Source organism: Pristis pectinata, chromosome 29 (assembly GCF_009764475.1).
Source record: "Pristis pectinata isolate sPriPec2 chromosome 29, sPriPec2.1.pri, whole genome shotgun sequence".
NCBI lineage: Eukaryota > Metazoa > Chordata > Chondrichthyes > Rhinopristiformes > Pristidae > Pristis > Pristis pectinata.
In genome coordinates, this window is record NC_067433.1 from 14,003,387 (window position 1) to 14,031,011 (window position 27,625).

At 40.3% G+C, this 27,625-nt stretch overlaps 1 protein-coding gene across 2 annotated transcripts in view; it reads right to left on the minus strand.

Moving 5' to 3' along the window:
- Window positions 1-20,623: 20,623 nt before the first annotated feature.
- LOC127584252 (rho GTPase-activating protein 25-like) overlaps window positions 20,624-27,625 on the minus strand; it is a 53,221-nt gene continuing 46,219 nt past the window's right edge. For both annotated transcript variants that reach the window (XM_052040902.1, XM_052040901.1), the window contains exons 10-11: window positions 26,686-27,260; window positions 20,624-22,167 (exon numbers count right to left, since the gene is read on the minus strand). In XM_052040902.1, coding sequence (XP_051896862.1) covers window positions 21,966-22,167; window positions 26,686-27,260 — 777 coding nt within the window. In that variant the 3' untranslated portion in view covers window positions 20,624-21,965. The remainder of the gene's footprint in view (window positions 22,168-26,685; window positions 27,261-27,625) is intronic.

A 27,625-nucleotide genomic window follows, 5' to 3' on the forward strand; every position in this document is an offset into this window, starting at 1 on the left:
GGTTAGATCAAGCTCAAGATCTTGGCATTGGTATTGGTTTATTATTGTCACTTGTACTGAGGTACAGTGAGAAACTTGTCTTGCATACCGATCGTACAGGTCAATTCATCATGCAGTGCAGTTACATTGAGTTAGTCCAGAGTGCATTGAGGTAGTACAGGTAAAAACAATAACAGTACAGAGTAAAGTGTCACAGCTACAGAGAAAGTGCAGTGCAATAAGGTGCAAGGTCACAACAAGGTAGATCGAGAGGTCATTGTCCATCTCATCGCATAAGGGAACCATTCAATAGTCTTATCACATGGAGTAGAAGCTGTCCTTAAGTCTGGTGGTACGTGCCCTCAAGCTCCTGTATCTTCTACCTGATGGAAGACAGAGAAGAGAGAATGACCCGGGTGGGTGGGGTCTTTGATTATGCTGGCTGCTTCACCAACACAGTGAGAGGTAAAGACAGAGTCCAAGGAGGGGAGGCTGGTGTCCGTGATGTGCTGGGCTGTGTCCATAACTCTCTGCAGTTTCTTGCGGTCCTGGGCAGAGCAGTTGCCGTACCAAACCATGATGCATCCAGATAGGATGCTTTCTATGGTGCATCGATAAAAGTTGGTGAGTGTCAAAGGGGACATGCCAAATTTCTTTAGCCTCCTGAGGGAGTAGAGGCACTGGTGAGCTTTCTTGGCCATGGCATCTACATGATTTGACCAGGACAGGCTGTTGGTGATGTTCACTCCCAGGAACTTGAAGCTCTCAACCCTCTTGACCTCAGAGCCATTGATGTAGACAGGTGCATCAAGTTCTAGGTCTGGGGTGGCAATGCAGCGAAGCTGGTAGGGTTGCTGCCTCATTGCTCCAGTGACCTGGATTCAGTTCTGACTTCTGTTGCTTTCTGTGTGGAGCTTGCAATGTTTCCCTGTCACCACATAGGTTTCTTCTGCGTGTCAGCAGGTTAATTTTTCATTTGTAAATTGCCGTAATTGTAGGTGTGTAGGGTGGTAGAATTGATGGGTATGTGTGGAGAATAGATTACAGGGAAAATTAGTGGGGATAATCATATGGCTGTGGAGGCTGGCATTGGTTTGATGGGCCAAATAGACCTCTTCTGCTTCATATGAGACTCAAAAGGGAAAGCAGCCCAGAGATGGTATGAGTATGAAGGGAGGACCAGAGCATAGCTTGGCTTCTGGTGATCTGCTTGGTTGGTGGGCTGGGGTGATTGCCAGGTGAGGACAAGCATTGGTGAATCCATGGCTACATTTGCCAGATTAGTGGAGAGTGTTTGTCAGGTTTTGGTGAATGAGTTTGGATGGAGCAAGTGTTGTGAGCTTTAAATCATGGCAGTATCTGAAGAAGAGCTGGCAAGTAGATAAATATAAGGGAATCCATACAAATCAGCTTCCCATCACTGGGAAGCTATCTCAGGTAGCACAGAGATAGGCATCACCAACATTTACCAGTTTCTCACCTCTTAGAAGTTATTCTCTTTTTCAATTTTCGCTTTAAAGTGCCTAGTCTCACACTTACTCACACTTTATTCCATCTACCACCTTATCTCCTATTCTCTTAATCTGACTAAATCCCAGTACAAACAGTGGGCAACACTCCTTGCAGATCACTTTTCCACTTAGCTTCACATCATCAGCAACCTTGGATACACTACACTGGGTTTTCATCCAAGTCATCAATATAAATTGTCAACAGTTGAGGGTCCACCATCGACCCCTGCTGGTGACAATTGATCAAACTAAAAATGACTTATTAATTTCTGCTCTGTATTGTACCAATTTTATGTGAATGCTATTATGTCCAATCTTGAGTCCTTCAGTTACGTAACAATTGCATTGGATGTTATCAAAAATCTTGAAAATGCAGAAATATTGCACCTACTCATTATCCCTTATCAGACTAGCATCATGTTCTAAAAGAGCTCCATTAAGATTTGCTTGTTTTCTTTCATATCAACTCTGCCTAACTCTTTTATGATTTCAGTAACCTGTTACCACATCCCACTTGTGCCCTGCACACTTTATTCTCTGCTCATTCACCTTGGTTGGGTATAGGAGTGGGTCAAGGGAGGAAATGAAGATTAAGACAAAAGGTGAACATTCAATTGGATACCAAAGTGGGTGCAAAATAAAGGCTCTTTGGTTAACTGCATGTTGCAGCTGCTATATTGAGATGAGCAGAGGAACAAATGTTGAATTAAACCCAGCAAGCGCATCTCTTGAGATGACTGTGTTTCCATTAAGAGAAACAATCATACAAAGTAAATATTTTGCTGGTAGCTGGGGTGGTCCCACCAGTGGGGTTAAAGTTCAGGCAACAGCAGCACTAATAGTACATGGTCTGATTCTTGCAAACACACAGCAGATATGCTGAGAAACTGCCACCTGGATCAGTGCTTGGAATAGAAAAGAAATAAAAGTTTAAATATGAGTTCTATAATTGAGTGGAAACTGAATTTGGCTGTGGTGTGTTTTCCCCACCCCCCCAGATTCAACTATAATCTGAGGTTTGTTCAAGGTCAGGATTTGTTTTCCTCTGTAGTTGACCATTTCTCCTGACACTGTGCATGTTCTGCAGTTATCTGTTTGTTTATGGGTGTTCCCACTATTCAACTGCATACTGGACAGAAAGTTTCCTCCTTACAGATTGTAAACTCTTTCTCGATAACCCTGTGTAATGATGCACTACCACCATGCGGCCTTGACCCAGCGTGCATCTGTAATGTGTTTATGTTGTTAGTGATCACATTAGATGCAAAAATGTGAGGGGTATTTCATTTAGTGCAAGGAACTGAAAATCCAATTATGATCCATATTTCGTTGGGATCTAAATAAAAACAGAAAATGCTTGAAACACTCAGCAGGTTAGACACCATGCAAGAGTTAATATTTCAGGTAAAGAGCCCTCAGCAAAACATTTATTCCCAAATTCCAGTCTCTGTAGTTTTATTTTTAATTTTCTATTGGATGGAACACAACTTATTGGGTTCACAGACCACTGATGATCAAAGCCCTGGGAAAAAAAAATAAAAAGGCTAATTGAATGTTCATCTTCCTGTCAAGGGGTTAGGATACAAAGTGTTGGAAGTTATTCTGCTGGTTGATCACACATGGAATATAGGATTTAGTTAATGGTAATTCAGCCAATCCTGGAAAAGATAGACTGACCTTTAAAGGCATTCACACTCTCTAACTGTCCCATTGTAGGATGACCTATACAACTTGGGTCATCCTTGGCTTAACCTTATCACAGATCCACCCCTCCCACCTTCTCTGCAATTTAAATTGCTTTCTCTTTCCCATTTCTGATGACAGGGCTTCAACCTGAAGTGCTACCCCCCATTTCTCTTTCCACAGATGCTGCCTGACCTGACTGTTTCCAGTATTTTCTGTTTTTATTAGATAACCTAGGCCATGAGTAGAGAAAATTAATACACAATCAAAATGAGATTAGGAGGAAGATTGCAGGATTCGATGGGATGGGCGGTGAGAATCTATTTCCCACAGCAGGTAAATCTAGGATAAAGGGGTATAAATTGAGAGCCAGAAACAATTTCAGGAAGCACTTCTTCACACAAATGGGGTGGGAGGGAGGGTGGGGATGGTGGAAAATGCCTATAACTTTTTTTTCCAACCTCTCCCCTCCAAAAATAGGATTGCTTCCTTGGTTATAGACTAAATGCATTATGGAGTAGTTTCACACCTCACTTCAAAAATCTAGCTCCAATGAGATCAATGAACATTTAGTAAATATGACCAATGGTGATGAATTTCTAACTTTTGTGGATTTTAAGAAAATGCCAGAACCAATTTTGACAGATATCTGCCAAGTGGAGATATTCAATGCATAAATAGTTATGATACTGTGTCTATGATTGTCTCAATTAAGCCATAAACATTTTTAGCAAATTATCTTCTAAATATAAACACAAATATACACAAGCACATGAACTTATTAATCACAAAAAATATATAAATTTACGAGTGACCTGATTCAATGCAACATCAGCATAAATTATTTCAATTCACATAATACTTAAATTTGCAAAAAAAAACAAATGACCTCATAAAACTAGGATTAACGTAAATGACCTTGTTAAACACATAGTAAACAAATTCGTACAAATGTATGACCTGATGAGATGTGTGATATAAATGGATATAATAAACAAATTATAAGCTCACTGCACATTCAAAGGTATGTGGTAAAAGGAGTTTTACATTTTTTAAGATAATGTAAAATGTGTCAGTGGGCAACAATATCTGGGAGTTGTGAAGCAAATAAAAAGAAACCCAATAACTGCCAGTCACTTCACTTTTTTCATCAGAGGAGTTGTCTGAATGAGGGATTTTCAATGGAATTTAAATTGAAATCAATATGTTGTTTATATATGAAATAAAATCTCAACCTCCACTTTCTTCCAAAGTCATTTGGAAAACCTGAAGAAACTCAGAAGGCAGGAGACCTCCCTTGAACCCGGGATGAATACACCAACCATGCATGCTTAGAATGTCCAGAAGGCTGCCTATGCTGACTAGAAGATTCTAGAAACTGTTGATGCCCTCAAAATCTCCAGGTGGCTTTGAGGGCTTGTGATTATTGTTGTGGTGGCAAAACAATCTTTTTAAGAGTTAACTGAAGGAGGTAAAAAGCACAATAGTAATTCCAATCTGTTATTTCAAATATTTTATTTTATAATAATAATCTCTAATTTTGCAGAGCATAAATTTCAGATCAGTAAAAGTTGGTGCAGAAAACATTTTGAGTTATGACATTTGGAGATTTTTGATTGTAAATGTTTAGGTAAAAAGATGATGAATGTTGCAATGACACAACAAGGGTTTGGAATGGGGAAAAATATAATATATAGATATAGGTATTTATTTATTAGTCACATGTACATCGAAACACACAGTGAAATGAGTCTTTTTGCATTACTGAGAATGTGCTGGGGCAGCCTGCAAGTTTCGCCACTCTTCCAGTGCCAACATAGCATGCCCACAGCTCCTAGCCTGTATGTCTTTGGAATATGGGAGGAAACCGGAGCACCCGGAGGAAACCCACGCAGACACATGGGGAGAACGTACAAACTCCTTACAGACAGCGGCGGGAATTGAAGCCGGGTCGCTGGCACTGTAACAGCATTACGCTAACGGCTACACTACCCTATAGGCTCTTCCACAACAATTCTCTCATTTTTATACTGTCTGAACCTCTCAAATAAATTGAACTGCTAACTCAATTTCTCATCACTTATTCTATTTGTGAAATACCTGAACTCTTCACTTAGGTCCCACCAGTGGTCTCTTGGCTTGGGCGGGTGGAGAGACACAGATACAAATTATGTTTTCTCTCTGAGGCAGTATATTTACATCCTCATGGATCAGGGCACAAGGGGTGGCAATCAACTCCTTGAGCAATTTATAACCTTTGTTCATTATGATTGGCTTGAGGAAAATGACCTGGACAGGACTGGTAGTTTACACTATTACACAAAATCGCTGTGGAGGGAGATGTATGCTTCATTTCATAACATGATATTCTTCCATTAAAGTACAGTCAAAGAAAGCTGGGCAAACCAAGGAAAGATGGATCATTCATCCCCTTAAGCATATTCTACCATTCAACCTGACCATGATCAATCTGTACCTCCACATTGTTCCATAAATATCGACATGCTTACCTGATAGAAAATCAATCTTGTTCTTAAAAACTCAAATTGACCCCAACCTGCAAAGCCTTCAAAAGCAGAGATTTCCTGATACCCAGGAAGGTCATCGTGTCATTGAAAAGTGCCCCTGAAATATTGGCCCAGAAATTCACCTTTGGTCAGGCACAGGACATTCAGTGTGCAATAGCATCAGTGTGTTGTACTCTGCCTCTGAAAGACATGGCATTATGGAATGTATTTCCAAGATCGAACTCAGTCTGCTGAAGTTACTAGTCTACTGAAGTGTTTAGGCTCCTGACTGGGGATAAAGTGCTGGACATCACAGCCACCTTGTTTCGAAAAAATGTGTCAGTAGAGTTTTTATTACTGAATCTGAGATCAGTGAGCTAGCAAGACAATTTGTAACATAGTCTTTCAGCTTTTATTTGGTCTAGGTAGCTTCAAAAAAAGTTGTAATGGTTTAAGATGATTGTAGTGAAAGCTATCATCTGTTAACTAACCAGAAATCTTCAGCATCGAAGGAACTCATAATGAGTTTGGAGAGAGATGATAATGAATTTTTAATTTTATTCTACTATTGTCACCTGGCATTAAGTTTAAGGTTGTTCCATAAGTCCATCCACTTCACAGTGTTAAACCTATTGACCTCAAAGGCATATGATCATCGGAAGAGAGTTATTGTCTTTGAGTGGGTGGTGTTTCTTGCAATCAAGCTATCATAGCATCTTCTAATCTCACACTGGGTCCAGTGATCTTGGCATGATTGTTAATGTACTGTTTACAAGCACAGATAAAGGAAAAGGGGAAATTATACTGAAGAAAGGATTTCCTTGAAGTCATTTAAGCTTCCTTTCTTTATCCTCCACGTCACTGCTTGACTTTTACGTGAGAATGTCAGTGTAGGCATTTTAACTTATTCACTTCCAAGTCACAAAGATCTCAGGGCTTTTAAGAGTCAAAAAATATTCATTAACAACATAAGCAAATTTCTTGGCTTAGAAATACTTGCTTGTGTATTGCATGTAACTATCATGGACAATCTAATGTGTGATCTGCATCTGATTCACTGAAAGTTATGAGGCTGAATCAACACCATTCCATCTCAAAATCCAGGTGATTCAAAGTCTGACGAACAGAGCTGGCCGGGAGCACACACTGCTGATGTTGTCACAGTGAAGCCTGATGTATAAATCTTGACCTGTATCAACTATGTGTGAGACACAAACAGCATTTTGGGCCCAGTGCTTGCATCTTGTCACAGATCTGTCACTGCTAAAAGGCTCATGTTTTTCTGAAGCATGCATAACAGAATTGGATTTGGGATTGGGATTTGGAATAAGAGAATACACTTGTTTGTCTAACTTGTCCAAGTATTCAGTTACAGTTGCAGTCTGTTGATAAAAGTCAGTTCCCTGTCTACTTATTAATGAGACCAGGTCCAGCTCTATTTGCCTGTTAATTGGAACATGTCTGTCTGCTTGTCAGTAAAATCAGGTCCCAAGCAATCTTATCAAGCAATCTCGACTATACAGTTTTATGAAGTAAATGGTCACACAGTTAGCAAGAGGCAACGATTATCACTTTAGCTGTGGAGGGAGAATATCACTTGTCTCGAAAGCAGAATTTTTACAACAGGACAGAATTCCCTTCATTACGCACCACAACAGTTGGTCCAAGTTGATATCATGAACCTTCATATCTATCCACAGATCTTTTGATGGAGAGATGTCCTATTTTTAATCAGGTGCTATCTGACCGTAGAACTATTATTTGTGCTGTCGGGAAACAGCCTTCATACAGTGTTATTTCCAAAGTGTCCACATTATTTGATGAAAAAAAGGATAATGAATCTCTGAAATGCAAGTTTTGATCTGAATCCATGGGCAATGACCCTCCCCACAGCCACAGTAAATTATCTGATCTTTATGATTTTGTTCTTTGTGGGAGCTTATTGTGTCGAAATTGGCTATTGTGTTTCCTGTGTCACGACATTGAGTTCTCCTCAGTGGTTACATACTCCGTGTTACTTGTGCTAATAGTTAGATGAGCATTCATCTAATTCCATTAGCAGAGCTCTCCATTTTTTCTGCCAAAAATGGATCCCTAGTATTTGCCTCTGCTATCCCTTCCTTGGGAGCAAATTTCACAATCTCATCATTCTTGAAGAGGTTTCTTCTGAATCCTTATTTGCCTTGTTAGTGATCGTCTGATAAAGATAACTTCTAGATTTCCACGTCCAACCAAGTGCAAGTTCTCTACCCATTTATTCTCCAAAAACTTAAAGTGGTTCCATTAGGAGAAAAAAGACCAAGTCTCTTCATCCTTTCTTAAGTGCATAAGCATGGAATGCTTTTAAATTCTTTGTTTTCTTAATTCTGTTAAGCAGCTGATGAATCCATTGTGACTTCCCCCGCCTACCCATCATAGGCAGATATTATGAATACTGGACTTGGTGAATTCCTATCATCCCACAGCCTTGATAGCGTCATTGTGAAGAAAGTCTTGTGAGTCCTTCTGTGGCAGTGATGCTGCATGAATCGCTGATGTCTCAGGGATGACCTGAGGTGTTATCTGTTGTAATTTCATATTTAACATTGTGTTACTGATGGGTGGAATGTGGTATTGCCCCTCCCCCCTTCCCGTTGGAATATAGAACCGTGATGATTCAGGATTGGAATTCTACACATTGGTTACGTCAGCAGATTTTTCCAGATGATAGTGAAGGCTTTGCCCACTGTTATCGAGGAGAAGCAGAATATATCCTAATAAGAGAATAGGAGGCTGGCCTGCTGCAGCCTCTCACTGACAGTCAAAGTAACATCAGCACGCACCAACATGTTGCAAATTTTAGTAACCAGGCCATTATTGCTCAGCATGAGGCACGGTAGTGTAGCGGTTAGCGTAATGCTTTACAGCGCCAGCGATCCGGTTCCAAATCCAGCCACTGTCTGTAAGGAGTTTGTACTTTCTCCCCGTGACTGCGTGGGTTTCCTCCGGGTGCTCCGGTTTCCTCCCACGTTCCAAAGGCGTACGGGTTAGGAAGTTGTGGGCATGCTATGTTGGCGCCGGAAGTGTGGCGACACTTGCGGGCTGCTCCCAGAACAATTTACGCAAAAGATGCATTTCACTGTGTGTTTTGATGTACATGTGACTAATAAAGATATCTTATCTTATCTTGTCTTATCTTAGATGCAGTAAGGATTCAAACAGAAGTTAGTATGACCACAGTTTCACTCATAGGTACTGGTCAGAGAAATGGATGTTATTCTGCATATTCACTCTGCTTATGCCCATCTTGAAGACACTTAACTCTGGAGCTCATTGCCTGAAATAAGAAGCTTTTCATACCAGGAACCTGACACAATTCATGCGAAAAGTAACGTTACAATTTTAAGGGAAGCAGGAGAAGGGGCTCTTTTTCATCTCCAGAAGCTGAATCTAACACAAATTAGTTGATTCAGTGCTCTACCTCATAAGGCATGCATTCAAAGAAAGTGAGTTTGGAGCCATGCCAACACAATTCTACGCTGGCAGTCCAGTGGTGCACTCAGGCAGTGCTGCATTGTCACAGATGCCTTCTTTTGTTTGAGATGTTAAATCTCAATCAGAATCAGAATCAGGTATATTATCACTGACATACATCGTGAAATTTGTTGTTTTGCAGCAGCAGTACAGTGCAAGACATAATGACATAAATATTACTATAAGTTACAGAAATAAATAAATAGTGTGAAAGAGGAATAACGAGGTAGTGTTTGTGGGTTCATGGACTATTCAGAAATCTGATGGCACCCAGGTTTGGGAGCTTGTTGATTAGTACTGAGGAGATGATGGTGTTGAACACCGAGCTGTAATCGATAAACAGCAGCCTGACATATGTTTTGCTGTTGACTAGGTGCTCCAAAGCAGAGTGGAGAGCCAGTGAGATTCATCTGCTGTAGACCTGTTGTGACCATTGGCAAAATGCAGCTATCTAGATCTAAATCCTGTTTTCTCTCCTAGACAGCTGTAAAAGATTTCATGGCGTTATTTCAAAGAAGAGTGAGTGGAGGGTGCTTATCCCAATTGTCTCAGCAGGCACTGTAGTGTAGCGGTTAACGTAACGCTATTATAGCACCAGTGACCTGGGGTCAATTCTGACCGCTGTCTGTCAGGAGTTTGTACGTTCTCCCCGTGTCTGCGTGGGTTTCCTCCGGGTGCTCCGGTTTCCTCCCAAATTCCAAAGACCTACAGGTTAGGAAGTTGTGGGCATGCTATGTTGGCGCCAGAAACGTGGTGACACTTACAGGCTGGCCCCCAGAACACTCTACGCAAAAAGGTGCATTTCACCGTGTGTTTCGATGTACATGTGACTAATAAAGATATCTTATCTTATATCTAATATTTATCCCTCAGTCAGCATCAGACAATCAAATAATTCTGTTACTGTTTGTGGTAGCTTGACATGAACAAATTGGCTACTCTGTTATCTACATTGCAGGAATAATACATTTCAAGGATGCTTCATCACTAGTTAGAGACATAATGGGTTCATAAAGCACATAATATAGAGGCAGTCTATATTTTTTTCAAGAGAGATTTAAACTGAAGTGGCCTAAATTGCAGTATGGTAAGATTGGGTATGAAACTTAATCTTGTGCAGACAAACCAAAAGAATAGTTAATATAGGAAATGGTCTGATAATTTATTTTTGCCAGTGTTGAAAGAGGAATAAATATTGGTCAGAAATTGGGGAACCCTAACCCTGCTCTTCTTTGAAATGGTGTTGTGGAATCTTCAGTATTCAAGTGGCAAAGTGTGTAGGAAAATTTACTCTAACAGTCATCCAGTGTGTGCAGGTGTTCAGTTTACATTCAATTCTCTTGAGTATTTTAATCCATTGGAAAATCTCATACCTTTCCTATCACCCTTCCACTAACCCAGCTTCCATCTGAATGTATCTATGAATGCATACTGTTGGCGGCCATAGGTTCAGGGCAAGTACACAGCCCTGTCAGGCTTAGTTAGTACTACATGCATTCATTTGAATCTGTTAAAGTGCAGAATTGGAAGCCTTCATTCCACAGTAAACAACGGGCTTTACTTTAAAGCATGGGGTCAAAAGGAAACCTCGACTGAAGACATGGTGGGGTTATGAAAGGCTGAGAAATGGTTGTTGATAAAAAATGATTGTTGGGAAAGTTTTCTGGAATTGGACAAGAGCCCAAGTTCTGGGACTGTAACAGTGTTGGCTAATAGCTGTAAAGGAGTTGATTAAACATGATGATGGAAGGGTTACTAATAGCATGATAGAGTTCTGGATTAGACAATGTTTCTTCCCCAGTTCCAGAAGACCCATTTCCCAAACACACTGTTTCCTACATTACAATAGTAACTACATCTCACAGAATCAGCGTGATTATAATGTGAGAGGAGGCCATTCAACCCACTGTCTGTACTAGCTCTAAGAATGAGCAGTCCAGCTATTCCTACTCCCTTGCCTTCTCCTTTAAAATACTTATCCAGCTCCATTCTGAAACCTACCATTGAATCTGACTCCACTCCTACCGATAGCAGTGCTTGCCACAGCCTACTCAGCTGCATAACAAGGATTTTCCTCTTGTCATTTCTGTTTCTTTTGCCAGTCACCATCATTCTATGTCCCCTAGTTCTTGACCCTTCTGCCAATGGGAGTTCTCTTCTCTCTTGCTGCTCTCTATATCGTTCATGATTTTAAATATATCTGTCAGACCTCCCTGTTCTCTTTGGTACAGAGGAGGTTACAATGCCAGTTTCTCCAAACTATCCACAACCAAAGTCCTTCATCCCTGGAATCATTTTGGTAAATCTCTTTTGCACCCTTTCTAAAATCTTTGCATCTTTCCTAAAGTTGTGGCTGAACCAGTGTTTCATAAGATTCATCATGACTTCCTCCCTCTTGTAACCTGTAACCCTGCTGATAAAGCCATATGCCATATGCTTTAGAAGAACTGGAACTCCCCAGCTTGATGCAATCTCTGGGCCAAAGAATGTTGCTGTCAGCTAACATCTTAAGCAGCGTACTCCTGTCAATTGGGAAGTAACCTTTCTTGCCATTTTCAATGAACTATGCACCAGTACTCCTAGATCTCTGTTCTTCTTAACACTTCTAGAGTTGTGCTCTCTGAGTCATATTACCCTTTCTCAATCTCCCTACCAAAATGTAACACTTCACATTTCTCATCATTAAATTTCATCTCCTCCTTTCTGCCCATTCCACCAGCTGTCTGTAATTTTTTGAAATCTAATAATACCATCCTCACAGTTCACCACTCCTCGAGATTTTGTATCATCAGAATCAGGTTTATTATCACTGACATACGTCATGAAATGTGTTATTCTGCAGCAGCAGTACAGTGCAAGACAAAAATTGCAATAAGTTACAAGAATAAATAAATAGTGCAAAAGAGGAATAATGAGATAGTGCTCATGGGTTCATGGACAGTTCAGAAATCTGATGGCAGAGGGGAAGAAGCTGTTCCTGAAATGTTGAGTGTAGGTCTTTGGGCTCCTGTACCTCCTCCCGGATGGTAGTAACGAGAAGAGGGCATGTCCCGGATGGTGAGGGTCCTTTATGATGGATGCCGCCTTCTTGAGGCACCGCCTTTTGAAGATGTCCTCGATGGTGGGGAGGGTTGTGCCATTGATGGAGCTGGCTGATTCTACAACCCTCTGCAGCCTCTTTTGATCCTGCACATTGGAGCCTCCATACCAGGCAGTGATGCAATCAGTCAGAACACTCTCCACCGTACATGTGTAGAAATTTGCAAGAGTCTTTGGTGACGTACCGAATCTCCTCAAACCCCTGACAAAGTAGAGCTGCTGGCGTGCCTTCTTCGTGATTGCATCAATGTGTTGGGCCCCAGATAGATCCTCTGAGATGTTGTTGCCCAGGAACTTGAAGCATTTGCAAATTTGAGAATTGTGACCTGCACACCACTGTCCAAATCATTAATGCTCATTAAGGAAAACCAGTGGCCCTTGTTCTGACCCCACTAAACTCCACTGGACATTCTCTCCAGTCTGGAAAGAAAACTTTTGCTATCGTTCTGTTTCCTGTTACTCAGCTATTTTTCTATCCGTGTTCCAACTGCCTTTTTATTCCATGGACTTTAATCTCCATGACAAGCCCATTATGTGACACTTTATCAAATGCTGTTTCCAAGTCCACCAACTGCACTTCTCTCATCAACCCTTCTGTTTCTTCATCAAGACACTCCATCAGATAAGTACTTCATTGGTACTTTAAGGTCGGCACAACGTGGTGGGCCAAAGGGCCTGTATTGTGCTGTATTATTCTATGGTTCTATTGGCTGTAATAAACATTGGGGCATTTTGAAATTGTGAAAGGTGATACATCAATGCAGGTCTACCTTTATAGGTTAATAGGGCAAGATAGAGTGTGTGTAAGTGGATGCTCATGTGAAGCATAAACACTGGTTTAACCAGCTGGACCAAATGATCAGTTCCAGTGCCTTAAATATGATGTAATTCTCTAATCATGGATATCAGCAGTGGCGTACAAGACATGTCAATTCAGTACTCATTCCCATCAAACTATTAATTGGTAACTTGCAAAGAGCAAGGTTGCCCATCTGATAAAAGTAACTGATCTTGTTTGAATGAGATATGAGCACCTCACTGAAAATAAACTGGATAGCCCATGTTTGATCTGAGATGGTCCCTTGGAGACGAGTGCAATGGGCCACTCAGTCCAACAGTTAAAAGGCCATTAACTCAAGATATCACTAACCAGGCCCTCATGTGACATACCTCACCAGCAATTCCTGGGTCTGCTGCATTCAGCTGAGTACATTTAGAAAAACTGGAATTCTCCAGCTCAATGCTATCTCTAGGCTAAAGAATGTTGCTGTCAGCTCATGTCTTAAGCAGTGTATGCCTGTTAATTGGAAACTGACTTTTGACAGTGTTTTAAGCACTTATCAGGAGTAGGCACTTAAAGTAACAGATATGAATGATGCTATGTTATATTTGCAACAAGTTGGGCAGTTTGAATTTGCAAAGGATGAATCTTTGTTTGGGAGAACATTCCCCTATATCTTTAAACTGAGAAGCCTTTGTGTGAGATTAATGCACAATATAAAGCCTACCGTTGAATTGGAAAAAAAGTAGAAAAGAACCAGCAATAAATTAATGGTAAGGATTTGACTTGGATTTTAGAAGTCCAATGCACAAATGAGGGGGATTCCATGTTTTGAAATCCTGAAAATCCTGTACTGTGAATGAGGAAAATTTGGGATTATATCAAAGTGCTTTTGTATCAACTGATTGAATTTTGTCCAGCTTTGTTCAGGTTCTGCATCAGTTAAATACACAAAGTATTGATTCTTCATGATGCTTTTTCTACTTGGTGTTTTGCACAATGAAGGACCCCAAACCTTGCACCTTATTGTCTACCTGCAATGCACTTCTCAGGAGCTGTGACACTTTACTCTGTATTCTGTTATTGTTTTTTTTCCTGTACTACCTCAATGCACACTGTACCAACTCAATGTATCTGCACTGTGTAATGAATTGATCTGTACGAATGGTATGCAAGACATGTTTTTCACTGTACCTTCGTACAAGTGACAATAATAAACCAATACCAAACTATTTCCACTTTTAAGTAACACTATTGCTGTTCTGCACATAGATAGAAATTCAAAGCCAAATGACAAATTTCTCAGTGCAATCTGGCCTTCTAATTTTAACACCATTACCCCCAAAAATTCAGCAAGTTAAGTGTATTTTTAGCAATGAGGTCTTGTTTAGGAAACAACGGGATCTGGAATTGGAACGGATTAGCTGGACGTGCTGGGAAACATTTGGCATCCTTGAGAAAAATACACTCTGCAGTGAGATCTTTATTTACAGCTGATGGTTTGTATTTCTTTTAAATTGTGGATGAACAAATCAACACTGTGCCACCAGGTGTTGATCTAGTGGCACACTTCATATGGATTGCTGGGCAGGATCTAACCATTGTTTCTTCAAAGAGGCATTTGGGATCTTTTACATCAATGCAAGAGAGCAAACTTGATTTAGCAACTCATCTGAGTGGAAAGTTGGAAAACGTCCTGCCAGAGGTCACCTAGGTTTGTTCATGGTGCCTGATACATGCCATTGGGGAAGATAAGGATGTTTAAATCTGGAAGTCTGTCAAATAGTCTTGAGAAGCCAGAGCAACAGACGTGTTATGTAGAATGACAAATATGTTGTTAATTATTGAAACTGTTCATTATTCTTTATTCAAACAACAGAGAGAGGCAGAAAGATGATGATTCTTTTAAAGAAAGTGTGATAAAATAGGATAGAATTCCAGGAATAGATTCCACAAATTGGTTTATTTCGTGGCACAATATGGGTGGCGGGTGTGATACATATTCCTTTCATGTGGTCATTGAATGCCATTATTCATTGGAACTCTTCTTATAATAGTCCATCCATACCTCTCTGACCCAAGTTTCCTCCCTTCTAATCCTTCTATGACTTCCCCCATCCTTATCACTGTGATCCACTCCATCCATACAAGCCCCAGGATCTGAGTGTTGTGACCTCTAAAGCATGTGCAAATTTAATTGTTTTACTTTTGGTGACTCTGCCATCAGTTGCCAAGACCCCACTCCCTCCCTGAACATCTGTCTACTATTACTTCAAGAAAGCTTTTCGTCACCTGTCCCTATGGCCCAGAGTCAAATTTTGTTTGACGTCACCCCTGTCGAATGGCTTTAATTTGGTGCTATATTACTATGTTTAAGGAGCTATATAGATTCAAGTTTTTTTGTGTGATGTAGATGTTGACAACATTCTTGGCAATGTAAGAAATCTTAAAGGGAGCTGGTTACACTTCTGATGTAATGGAATGTTATCCGCCTTGCTGTGGGAACAAGAAATGTCCAGGGAGATTGCAGCTACTTGTGTTTTAATCCCATTCTTACTGATTGATGTCAATTTTCTCAACTCCAGTACTCAGGTACAGATAATTATATTGCGCCAAGGTGACAACCTACTGTACCACAGAATGACTTGTGAAATATGCAACATGATATAGAAAATAACTTCAAATATATATAATGCCATGGATAGGGAGTAAGAAGTGCGATTTCTGACTAGTTATTACAGTTTTTACATTTAATTGCCGTACTTTGGATCCCAAAAGAAATTTTAGTTTCTGTTAATCAACCAACAATGTCCCTTTAAAAGTGGGTAATCTGTGCCAGGTTTGTAAGTGAGCTCGGTGGCTAGTCACATTGGGTCATACAGCCCCATCTACTGGAAGCACAATCCAAATTAATTCCCACCGATTGCCAAGCAGGTTCAGCTGCAGTTGGGGCCATCCATCGCAGTATCCAACTGCTTCTTAAATGAGTCTGGTACCTGGCCACTGGCCTTCCTCTGGCAGGAACTGAAGACAAAATCCTGGGTAAAACACAGGCATTGTCTTCAGTTGAAGGAGTAGTGATGGATTTTTCAAAACATGTGACATCATCATAATCTATACTTAAAGTAAAAGATGGAATACTAATTCTCTTTAATACAGCTGTTACGAAGACATGACATTAATTATAAATGATTATGGGACTGTTACCAATTAATGGCATAATCAGAAGGAAATAATGCATAGAAAGGTGAAACTTTACCACCCTTATTCATAATTGTTGGCTACAATCCACACAAAACCAAAGCCAGTGCAAGCTCTTCCGGGAAGGCTCGTTCTAGATTGGTGCTTCGGTAACTATCACAATGAGGGTGAGCAACCACTATCACTACATCATTAAAAAGGATGTAGAAGCGCAAGAGAGGCAGTGCAGGACCAATTTATGAGGATGACAGCAGAACTGAGAGAAAACTTGAGGAAAGGCTGAGGGGCCACCCATAAAGGACTTTAAATCATCGATGGGATTGATAGATGCACATAGGAGAACTAACCAAGGTGTCATTAGTATAGTTGCAATGGGGAACTCTGGGAAGTCCTTTAATTAGAAACTTCTAGGAAAGGATGAGAATATGAAATTCCGTACCACATGGTTGAGGCAAATTGCATAAATGGATTTAAGCAGCATCTGGGTAAATGCACATGATGAAAAAGGAATGTGTTCATGTTTTGAGATGAAAAGGGTGGGAGGAGCTCATAGTATATAGACATAGTATATAGACATGTATCAGGTCTGCTGAATGGCTTGTGCTGTTAATTCAAGTAATTTGTAATGACAGAGGGTATCTTGGGTAAAGAGAGAAGTTCAGATGATTAATTTATTGAAATCATATGCAGAGATCTGAGATGTAGCCATACACAACGAATGTGGCAAATTTTACTCCCAGCCAGAGAAGAAGGTGAGCCAATAAGGAGAGTTATGGTGTACAGATGAACCCCACGTTATGGGGGTGTGGGGGGGGCGGTGGTGGGTGGTGTGCGGTGCATTCCTAGAAAATGGTCCATATCACAATTTTCAATAATGCAAAGCCACATCTTCTGTGCATATCAAGAAAAGCAAGTTGAAAAAAAAGTTGTGTATTTACTTTTTTCACATAAATTCTATGAGAGCAAATTTTATTCCGCATCTCAACTTTTCACGTCATGATTTCTAAATTCTGCAAGGACAAATTTACATTACCCAAACAACCGTAATGTTGGGTGACCTGTACTAGTAAGAAATTTACATGACTGTACCTTTGTGAAATTTAAGTTACTATCACCATTATTAACTGTTCTCTATTGGTAAGGGTGACTGAATTTCTAACTGTATGTACAACTAAGAGTCCGGCTAATGCCAAGCCTTTACCAGCTTTCACAGCAGCATCTTCACTTGAGAGTACCTTTCACAGCAGTATCTTCATTTCACTTGGGGAAATAAGAATGCTGGTGAAATGCATGCAGCAGAGAACAGGATCCTTTTAGAAACTATTAAGCTTTAAATCCTAGACATTCTGTCAGGCAGTAGCACTTGCAGAGGAGTACAATCATCATTAGGCATAGAGCATGGACCAGAGTGAACAGAGAAAACCCCCAATAACCATTAATAGAGTGAAGTAGAAAGAGAAAATCATGAAAAACAGAAATAAAAGTAGAAGCAAGAAATAGGCCAATATTGCAAATTAGTTTAGAGAAGCTGTAAAGTTGCTTTGGGAATAGGAACCTTCACAACTCCACTCTCTTATTCCACTGCAGCAGCAGCAATGTCGGTTGGAAAACCAGCTCTTAGCAAGCAGCAACACCAGGTGGCAGTATCCTGGAATGCCACTTACACTAGGGGTCTTGGCAAACAGATTTCTTCAAATCAAATAGTCTTGGAAATTATTGGATCAAATGGAAGGCCTTGGCTCATTGTGTCCATGCCAGTCAAAAAAAAACTATCCAGTTTAATCCCACTTCTTACTCTCTGCCCTTGCAATTACATCACATTAAGTGCAATGCAGGTTTCCATCCCTGTCACCTCCTTCAGACAATGAGTTCCAGATGTCCATCAGCCTTTGGTGAAATGATTTCTCCTCCTCCCTATTAAACCTTCCACTAATCTATGCCCCCTGGTTATTGACCTCCATGTTGAGGGAAATGGGTTCTTCATATTCTCAGGCTCAATTAAATTTTCCCTCAGCCTCCTCTGTTCTAATGAAAACATTTCGAGCTCAAGCAATCATTCCTTGTATCTAAAAATCTCTACTTCTGGCAACGTCCTCAAATCTCCATTGTTACCTCTCTCTGTGTCCTATTGAATCACAAATAAGGACAAGTATCAAATGCATCCTCTTAACTACCTTATCCACCCGTCATATCTTCAGGGATTTGTAGACACGCAAACCCAAGTCCCTCTGTTCCCCTGCACCTCTCATTATGCTGTTTATTGTGTAATCCATTGCCTTGTTTGTCCTCATTAAATGCATTAGCCCATATTTTCCAGACTGGATTGTATTTCTACTAACAAACTTTTTTCTTACAGACACCTCCCCATGCAAACAGATTTCTCCCTCACCATCAACCACCCATCCAATTTTTGCATGACGTACACTGATGTGTGCCACTCAAAGCAAGAATAGTCAAAATAACAACGGAGGTCCAACTTGCCAGTTTCCCTTGGACCTCATGGACTTTTACTTTACTGAACAGCCTGTCACATGTGGCCTTGTCATAAATTTTGCCAAAGTCCATGTAGGCTACATCAAATATACTACACTGATTGACTATTATTGGTACCTTCTCAAACAATTCAATCGTTAACGGATGTGAACTTTCCATTACAAATTCTTGTATATTGTCCATTATTTACTTGTGTCTTTCAGATAACTGAGTCTGTCCCTCAGAATGCTGTCTATTAATCTGCCCAGCAAGTTTGCTGGGCAGATTAAAAACATTTTAAATCTTTTTTTAAGTAATGGGTGGCGCCGGAAGCGTGGCGACACTTGTGGGCTGCCCCCAGAACACTCTATACGTAAAAAAAATACATTTCACTGTGTGTTTTGTTGTACATGTGACTAATAAAGATATCTTATCTTACAGTAGCAGTTTTCCATGTCTCCAGCCCCACATATGTAACTAAGGAAGGTTTGAAAATCATAATCAGAGCTTTGTGATTTCCTCCTCTTGCTTCTCTAAACAGCTGGGATGCCTTTCATCTGGACATGTAACTTATCTACTTTCAAAGATGATAAGCCCTTTAACATTTCTTTTCTTTCAATGTATACTCCCTCCCTCCAGTGTCTGCATTGATGCCATTTTAGTGGTGACAAGACACCCATTCTGCTTTCACCTACACGTTACCATCTTATGTTCATAAAACATTACTGTAGTATTTGTTAACATTAGTACAGGAAAATAGGCCTCACTGGGGTTAATGAAGGGGATTTCAACAATTCCCCAGGAATTCAACAATTTCAGGTAATTCACTTTGTTTCTGTGTTTTAGAACTGGCCAGTTCTGCTGTAAGTCATGTGTCTGTGATATTAACTTGATTTACTCCCTCCACTACCCTAGCCAGGTCTGCTGGGCATTTCCTACACTCTGCATTTCACAGCTTTTACATGTTCCTTTGTGTGTTTTTTTTTCCCTTTCTCTAACTGCCCTCATTAACCCATCAACCAGAGGGCTTCATCAACAGCTTATCACCACTGCAACCCAGGCTTCATCTATCAGAGATATTCCCTTTCTTCAAAGATCATAGGGTCAAGCAGTATGGAATCAGGCCCTTCAGCCAACCGTGTCCACAATAACAATCAAGCACTCCTTCACACTCATCCTACACTAACCCAAATTTTTTCCTCTCACATGCCCATCAACTCATCCCAATTCTCCTACCACCCACTTACATTGAGGGCAATTTACAGTGGACAATCAACCGACCAACCAGCATGATTTAGGCATGTGGTAAGAAACCAGAGCACCTGGGGGAAACCCACATGGCCACAGGGAGTATATGCAAACTCCACATAGACGAGGTCAGGATTGAACCCAGGCCTCTGAAGCTGTGAGGCAAGCACCACTCATTGCTGTGCTGGTCCACCTTCTTTGCAACTTAGAAACAAACTTGTTCTTTCTGTTCTTCCCAGTTCTGGAGGCTCTTCAACCTGAAATATCAACTCATTTTCTCTTTTCTCAATTGTTGCCTGACCTGCTGTGTTTTCCAGCATTTTCTGTTTTTATTTATGAAAGACCAAGGTCAATCATTTCCCCTTGTACTTTCCTGCCACTTGATGGTACAACGATCACCGAGTTGGTGACTGGAACAATTAATTGTTATCTACCATTGACTCAGAAATGGCACGACTAAAATAAACTGGGAGTAATGGAGATCTTTGGGATCCATAAGACCTCAGTCACCTTTAACATCCCAGTTATAATGTGTTTCATCTCAAGTTATTACTGGTAATGATTCTTGCAAGATTAGTAAACAAGTCATACACATTACACTGTACATGAGGCAAATGGTGTTAGAGATTATTTATCAAGTAAATGCATCTGACTAAGTCTTTACATAAAAGTAACTTCTGTTGCATCACAGCAGTCAGACATTACAGCAACATCACTTGGTTTCTGTATAATTTATAATTAAAGATACAAAGGTTTGCATAGTGCATTATTATTGTAAACCATCCCAATGTGATTCACAAGGGCATTGCCAAAGAAGATTTGACATGAGAATCACAAGGAGAAAATGGGCTGATGAATAAAAGCTTGATTAAGGAGGAAGACTTTAAGAAGCATCTTATATGAGAAGAGGCTGAGAGGTTCTAGAAGTAAATTTCAGAGTGTAAGAACTTGACAGCTAAAGGCACAACCGTCAGTGGTGCAGTAATTAAAATTTGGAAAGTGCAGGAGTTCATAATGGCAGGAGCAGAGATATTTTGAAGTGTGATACGGCTGGAGGAAGATGACAAGGGAGCAAAAAAAGCCTTGGAGTTTGAAAACCAAGATGAGAATTCTAAAATCAAAGGAGTTACTTAATGGGCAGCCAGCTGAAAGTGCATTGGAATCTTTAAGTTTAAGGGTGACAAGAGCAGATAGGATGGTTTTAACAGCCGATGAACTGCTGTAGCATTGGTGGTGTGGATGATAGTAAGGGCGTGGAAAGGGCCTTAAGTGGTGACAAAGATATGTGATCAGAAGCTCGCTTCAGGGTCAGATATAACATCATTTGCAAACAGTCTATTTTAGCCTCCGACAGTTGATAGGATGGAATCGGTGGCTAGGGAGAGTAAGTTATCACAGGATCAAAGACAGTACCTTTGAGCTTCCCAAAAATTAGTTAGAAGAGATTTCACCTTAACACATTTTTGGATATGGGACAGTTTGAAGGCAGTGAATGAATCAAGGGAGAAATGGGTGTCATCAACACGTTGAAATTCAAACTGATACCAAATGATGTCTTGGAGCAACAGCAAATACATAAGGAGTAGGGAGGTAAAAGAGAAATATGAGGGGTATGCTGAATGAACGGTACTGAATTTACTTAGCCCTGTTCCATTCTAGAGAGCTGTCCTCATCTCGGTTAGGAAATATTTAAGCAAACATTCTGCCCAAATGTTAAATCACTTGGAAGTAGTTTATGACAATCCATTGTTTTACAACCAGCCATTTGCTGACGGAACGTATCCTTTCCACAGTCAATCCATAACGTGAAATTCTGCAGAATTATTGCTCCGATAACTTCATGTATAATGTCTCGCCACCTTGATAAGCTGGTGACAGAAAAGTAAAAGTGAAAGATTTTTATTTCCTTGTTTACAACCAATCGGCGCAGCCCCATTGAAGGAGTTCCTAAGTCCAAGGGCTATTGGAGGCTTAAGCTGAGGCTTTGTTCTTTGCCTGGAAGGAGTCCTCCAGCTTCTTCTCCAGGACAAGGTTCCGTTTCTCAGCATCCTCTAGTGCACGCGTGGTGTCACGCAGCTTACTTTCCATCGCTTCATACCGCTTCTTATCTTCCTCCATCTGTTCATTGAGTCGCACCACTTTGGCCCAGACTTCATAGTTCTCCGTTAAAACACTGCAAACAAAAGTGTATCAGTTTTGTAAAAGCCATCAAAATGTGAACCATATCAGTTATAACCAACTGTCAAACTTTCAGTCCAGCAAACTGGATTGACAGTACACACACAGTGAACTATTTAATGCAATTGGCAGTTGACTGCAGGCACCATTTTGTGGGCACATAGTGCGCCATCCAGCAGGACTGATAATGCAGTAGGCACACAATGTGTTACCAAACAGGATTAACAGTAAGCACATGGTGCACCATCTAAGTCAATGGATGATGGACATGCAGGGTAAACAGTGAACCCTAAACTAGAAGTAATAATAGACAACGCACCATTTAACAAGATTGATGGTAGATGCAAAGTAGGCCACCTAACAGGACTGACCATAGATGCGAAGAGCACTAACTATCAGTATTGATAGTAAACACAGTGTGTTATTTAAGATGACTGATAGTAGATATGCAGGTCACCACTATTGTAGACCCATAATATACCATTAAACATAATTAACCTGGAAATGAACTGTACCAGTTAATAGAATTGAAATTAGATACAGTCTATCATCTAATAGGTTTAATAATGGACAGTGTGACTTCTAAAAGGATTGATAAGAGGTGCACAGTGCACCATTTAATAGGATTGATAGTAGATACATGGTCTGCCAACCAACAAGACTGATAGTAGATACACAGTGCATCATCTAACTGGAACTGATGGTGGAGACCTTCTAACAGGTCTGAAGGCATATACACAGTATACCATGCAACAGAATTAACAGTAGAAATGCAGTTACCCACCTAACAAGTGATAATAGACACAGTATATCATATAATAGGACTCAGAGTAGATACACAGTGCAATATCTGACAGGATTGATGGGACTTGCAGTGCACCATCTAATGGGATTGAAGGAAGACACCCAATGCACCATCTAACATGACTGATGTTATATACACAGTGTATTATCCAACAAAATTGACAGTAGACAGTACTGTGAAGCAGCACTGACCATAGACACATGGTATGGCATTTAAGTGGTCATTGTGGATATGCACAACCATATACAAAGACTGGGACCAAACACAATGCACCATCCAACAGGATTCATTGTAGACATATGTACACTACACCATCCAACAGAATTGAAAGTAGACACAATGTACCATCAAACAGCACTGATCACATGGTATGCCTTTTAATCAAAATCACGATGGCACACAGCACCATATACCAAGACTGAGAGTAGACACGAAATGCACCATTTAACAGGATTCATCGTGGACACACAGGTCACTATCAAACAGACAGATGATATGTACACAATATACCATTTAAAAGTATGTCACCGAAGTGCTTGCGGTGATCCTACAATGCACCATTTTTCAAATATAGTAATAGAAGTGTAATGTAACATCTGAAAGTACAGATAATAGATGTACAGTGCACCGTCCAACAGAACACATGGTATACACACATTGTACCATCTGACAGAGCTGACAGTATACAGAGTGTGTACCATCTGTTCTAGTGTACTGCTTCACTTTTCAAGTAAGATGTAACAGGACTGATAGTAGATACATAATGTGCTCTTTAACTGGATCATTTGACAGGTTTGATTATGGATAAATAGTATGCCAACTATCAAGAATGATAGAAGACCCTCAGTGCACTAACAAACAGATCTAATGGCAGACACAAAGAGTACTATATACCAAGATTGATATACAGTGTGCCACTAAATAGCACTGACAGCATACACACAGTGCACCATTGAACAGAATGGATGACAAACACATGCTATGCTTTTTATCAGAACTACCTAATAAGACTGACAGACACACAGAGTTCCACTATACAGATTCAATGGCAGACTGGGTGCTCTATTTAACAGGATAGATAGCGAATACACAGTGCATCTTCCAACAGGACTGATGGTAAATACAATGCACCATCCAGTAAGATTGATGGTAGACAAACAATGAACTATCTAATAAGGCTGATGGAAGAAACATATCGCATGATCTGGTCCTTTGCTTGCTATGGAATGGTATGCAGACACACAGTACACCATCCAACAGGATTGATGATAGGGTGTGCAGTTACCTAACAGGATTGAAGACAGACAATCTGTATTGATAGTGGACACATTGTGTAAAATGTTTGATAGTAGACGCAAGTGCAGTGACTAAAAGATTAATGATAGACACACATGCACCGTCTATCAGGACTAATAGAATTCATGATTAATAGTAGATGTTCAGTGGATTATCTGACAGAACTCACGGTAGGCGTATTATCTAACAACATTAATAGCTGACGTACACTGCACACTTTTACAGGACTGATGGTAGCTCCACAGTGAACCAGTTAACAGGATTGATAGTATGTACACAGTGCAACTTCTGAATGAACAGCGCACCATCTAAAGAAATTGAGAGACACACAGTGCACAGAAACACAGGATTGTAGAGACACTCATTGCACTGTACCATTGAACAGGACTGATGAAGAACTCAGTATACCAACTAACATGATAGAAGATAGATGCAAAGTGCACCACCTAAACAGATGTCATGGATGCGCAGTTTGCCATTTAAGACAAAACTTCAGTAAAGTTCTCATTCATTGTTCCCAGTCCCTTGCAGATCCCCAACTTTAATAGTTCAACAATGGACAGCTGTGCCTTTAGATGTTAACCACATGGCTTTTGAACTTATTTTCTTTTAATACACTGACTTAAACCTCTTTCAACCACGCTTTGGTTGTCTAACCTGTTGTCGGCTTATGCGGCACAGTGACAGAGTTTGTTTGATAATTGCCTCTGGGAAATGCTTTGAGTGTTTAATTAAGATTTGGGCATTATATTAATGCAGGTTGCATTTGTCATATTCTTAGATTTATAAGGCTCAGGGATGCAGAAGGGGAATTTATGTTGGTAGTTCTTTTGGTTGCAACTGTTTGCTGAAAGCCAGCTCTGGCAGATGGGTGACAGTTCCCTTTAGAACCGTTGTCTGCAACAATGCATAATCTGGCACTTTGCCTGCTATAGGAGCTTCACATATGCAGACCGTCCCCCACATTTCCTACATTACAACAGTGAAAGCATTTACAAAGAATTTAAGCGGCTTTACATGTTAATAATGTATGAGGCGATGGAAGGCACTGTACAAGTGCAAACCTTGCTTTTCACTTCAGTAAACTGAGTGGTTCTGGACACTTGATATTTACTGATATCACAGAAAGGATTCATTACTTAAGGTAATATTTTGGCTTGGCAATAGTTTCGTAGTTTTTAATCCAATTTTAATCTAATTCCACTGCCTTTCCCATAATTACGACAGTCTTTTACAGAAGTTCTGTGACAACTCATAACCATTAAAGAACATTATGAAGTGCAGTCAATAAGAAGCACGTATAGTTCCAGCCCTGACTGGAATTTGACATTGTTATTCTATTTATAATCTAGGAACGTTTGCAAATCCCAATGGCTTGAAACCTTTATGTACACTCAGCCTTTGGAAACTAACATTTTTTTTAACAGCTCCAACCTCTACTGATGCTAGGATACCCAACTATCTTTAAAAAACATACATAAGAACAGGGAAGGCAATATGACTCCTTGAGTCTGCTCAGCCATTCTTTGATCCCTGGCCTTGTCCACTTTCCCATCCAAACCACATATCCTCCAATTCCCTTATCTAATTCCAAAGTATAAAATTCTATCTTGGCTTTGAATATACAGTAATTGAGCATCCACAGACCTTTAAAATAGAGCAATTCTGATATTTACAACCCTCTGCATAAAACAAAACTCTCCTCATCTCAGTTCCAAATGACCTACAGGTATGTGTTATCCTGAGACCATATCCCTAGTTCTAGACTTAGAGCTAGAGCAATCAGCCTCTCAGCACCTACTATGTCAATCCCCCTTAGAATTTTGGATGTCCTCTCATTCTTCTATACTCAGTGTCTTATTCTCTCCTCATGGGACAATCCATATATTACAGGAACCAATCAAGGGATTCTACAAGCCAAGTATATCCTTTCATAGATATGGAGACCAAAATTGTACACAGTGCTCCAAATGGAGCCTCACAAAAGCTGTGCAGTCTCAACAAGAGAAAGATTTGAATTTCTGTAACCCCTTTCAGTATGTCCCATAATTCTCTACAATCTCTGAGGCATTTGAATTGCAGTTGCTGTTGCAAACTAGGAATTGTGACAGGCAAATTGCAAACAGCAGGCTCCAACATAAAGTGCATTAATGATCAGATCTATTTGAAGAACTGTTGATAGGAGGATAAATATTGGCCAGAATATTAGAGATACAGTAACTATGTTGCTCTTCTTCCTAGTAGTGCCGTAGGATCTTTGATATTTCACCTATAGTATTAAGTATATAATGCCCTCAGTAATGGAGTCTCTGCAAAGGGACTTGAACTGGGAATCTTGACTCAGAGAGGACTGTACTGCCCACCAAGCCAAATCAACCTTGGAAAACTCATCTGGTTTTTACAGATGCTTACCTTTCAATTCTCTCCTCGTAGCTCTGTTTCTGATTGTTTAGCTCCTCTCTTAACTCGATAAGCTGCCTCCGAATCTGTTCCATGTTCATTTCTCCCACATCGAGCTCCACTTTTTCGTCTTTGCTTTCCACCTTTGGTTGATCCTTCTGGGTCTTTGTTGAGAGGTTTTGGCTTACCTTGAGGCAAGAATTCCCAGAACTCCACTGTTCCACATTGGATAATGCGCTATGTTCAGGAGACCGCTCAGACCCCACAGAGTCTTTTTCCTGAGAATCACCAGAACATGTTATGATATTATCATAAGTGGAGACCTGATGATAGGCAGTAGGAGTCTTCATAAGGTCCTGGGAATAACTCCTTTTGTGTCTCTCAGTGATGTTTTCTTGGAAGGACTTGCGTTTGTCTGAGTAGTCGGCACTAGAACTACCTGTATTAACACTGTGGGACATCTCTCCAACTGAATTCAAGGTGCAGCTACTGGCTGGAAGTGTCTGTGTCCTTTTCCTGGGGCATTCATTCCAGCTTTCGAATTCACTCTCTAATGTGTTGTCACCAATCCCGTCAATTTGGGTGGGCTAGAGACACAAAGAAATTACTGTAAATACTCTTAATACTTCCCTTAGAAATAAACTTTTGCATTTATATTGTTGTTTCACGTCCATTTCAGAATATCCCAAAATATTTTAAACTAATAAAGTGTATTTTGGTCTCTGTTACGATGCAGCAAATGGAGTACACAGAAAGTTCCCTCAAAACACCACTTGAAATTTATTTTTGTGCTGTTTTTGATGGGTAATCTTGGCCTGTACTCCAGGGATAATTCCCCCGTCCTTCTCTAATGTAACTGCAGGGACCTTTATGTCTGCCATAGAGGGCAGATGTGGCTTTGAATTATCAGCTTGGGTGAAAGATGTCTCCCTGAGGTTACAGCAATGTCTCA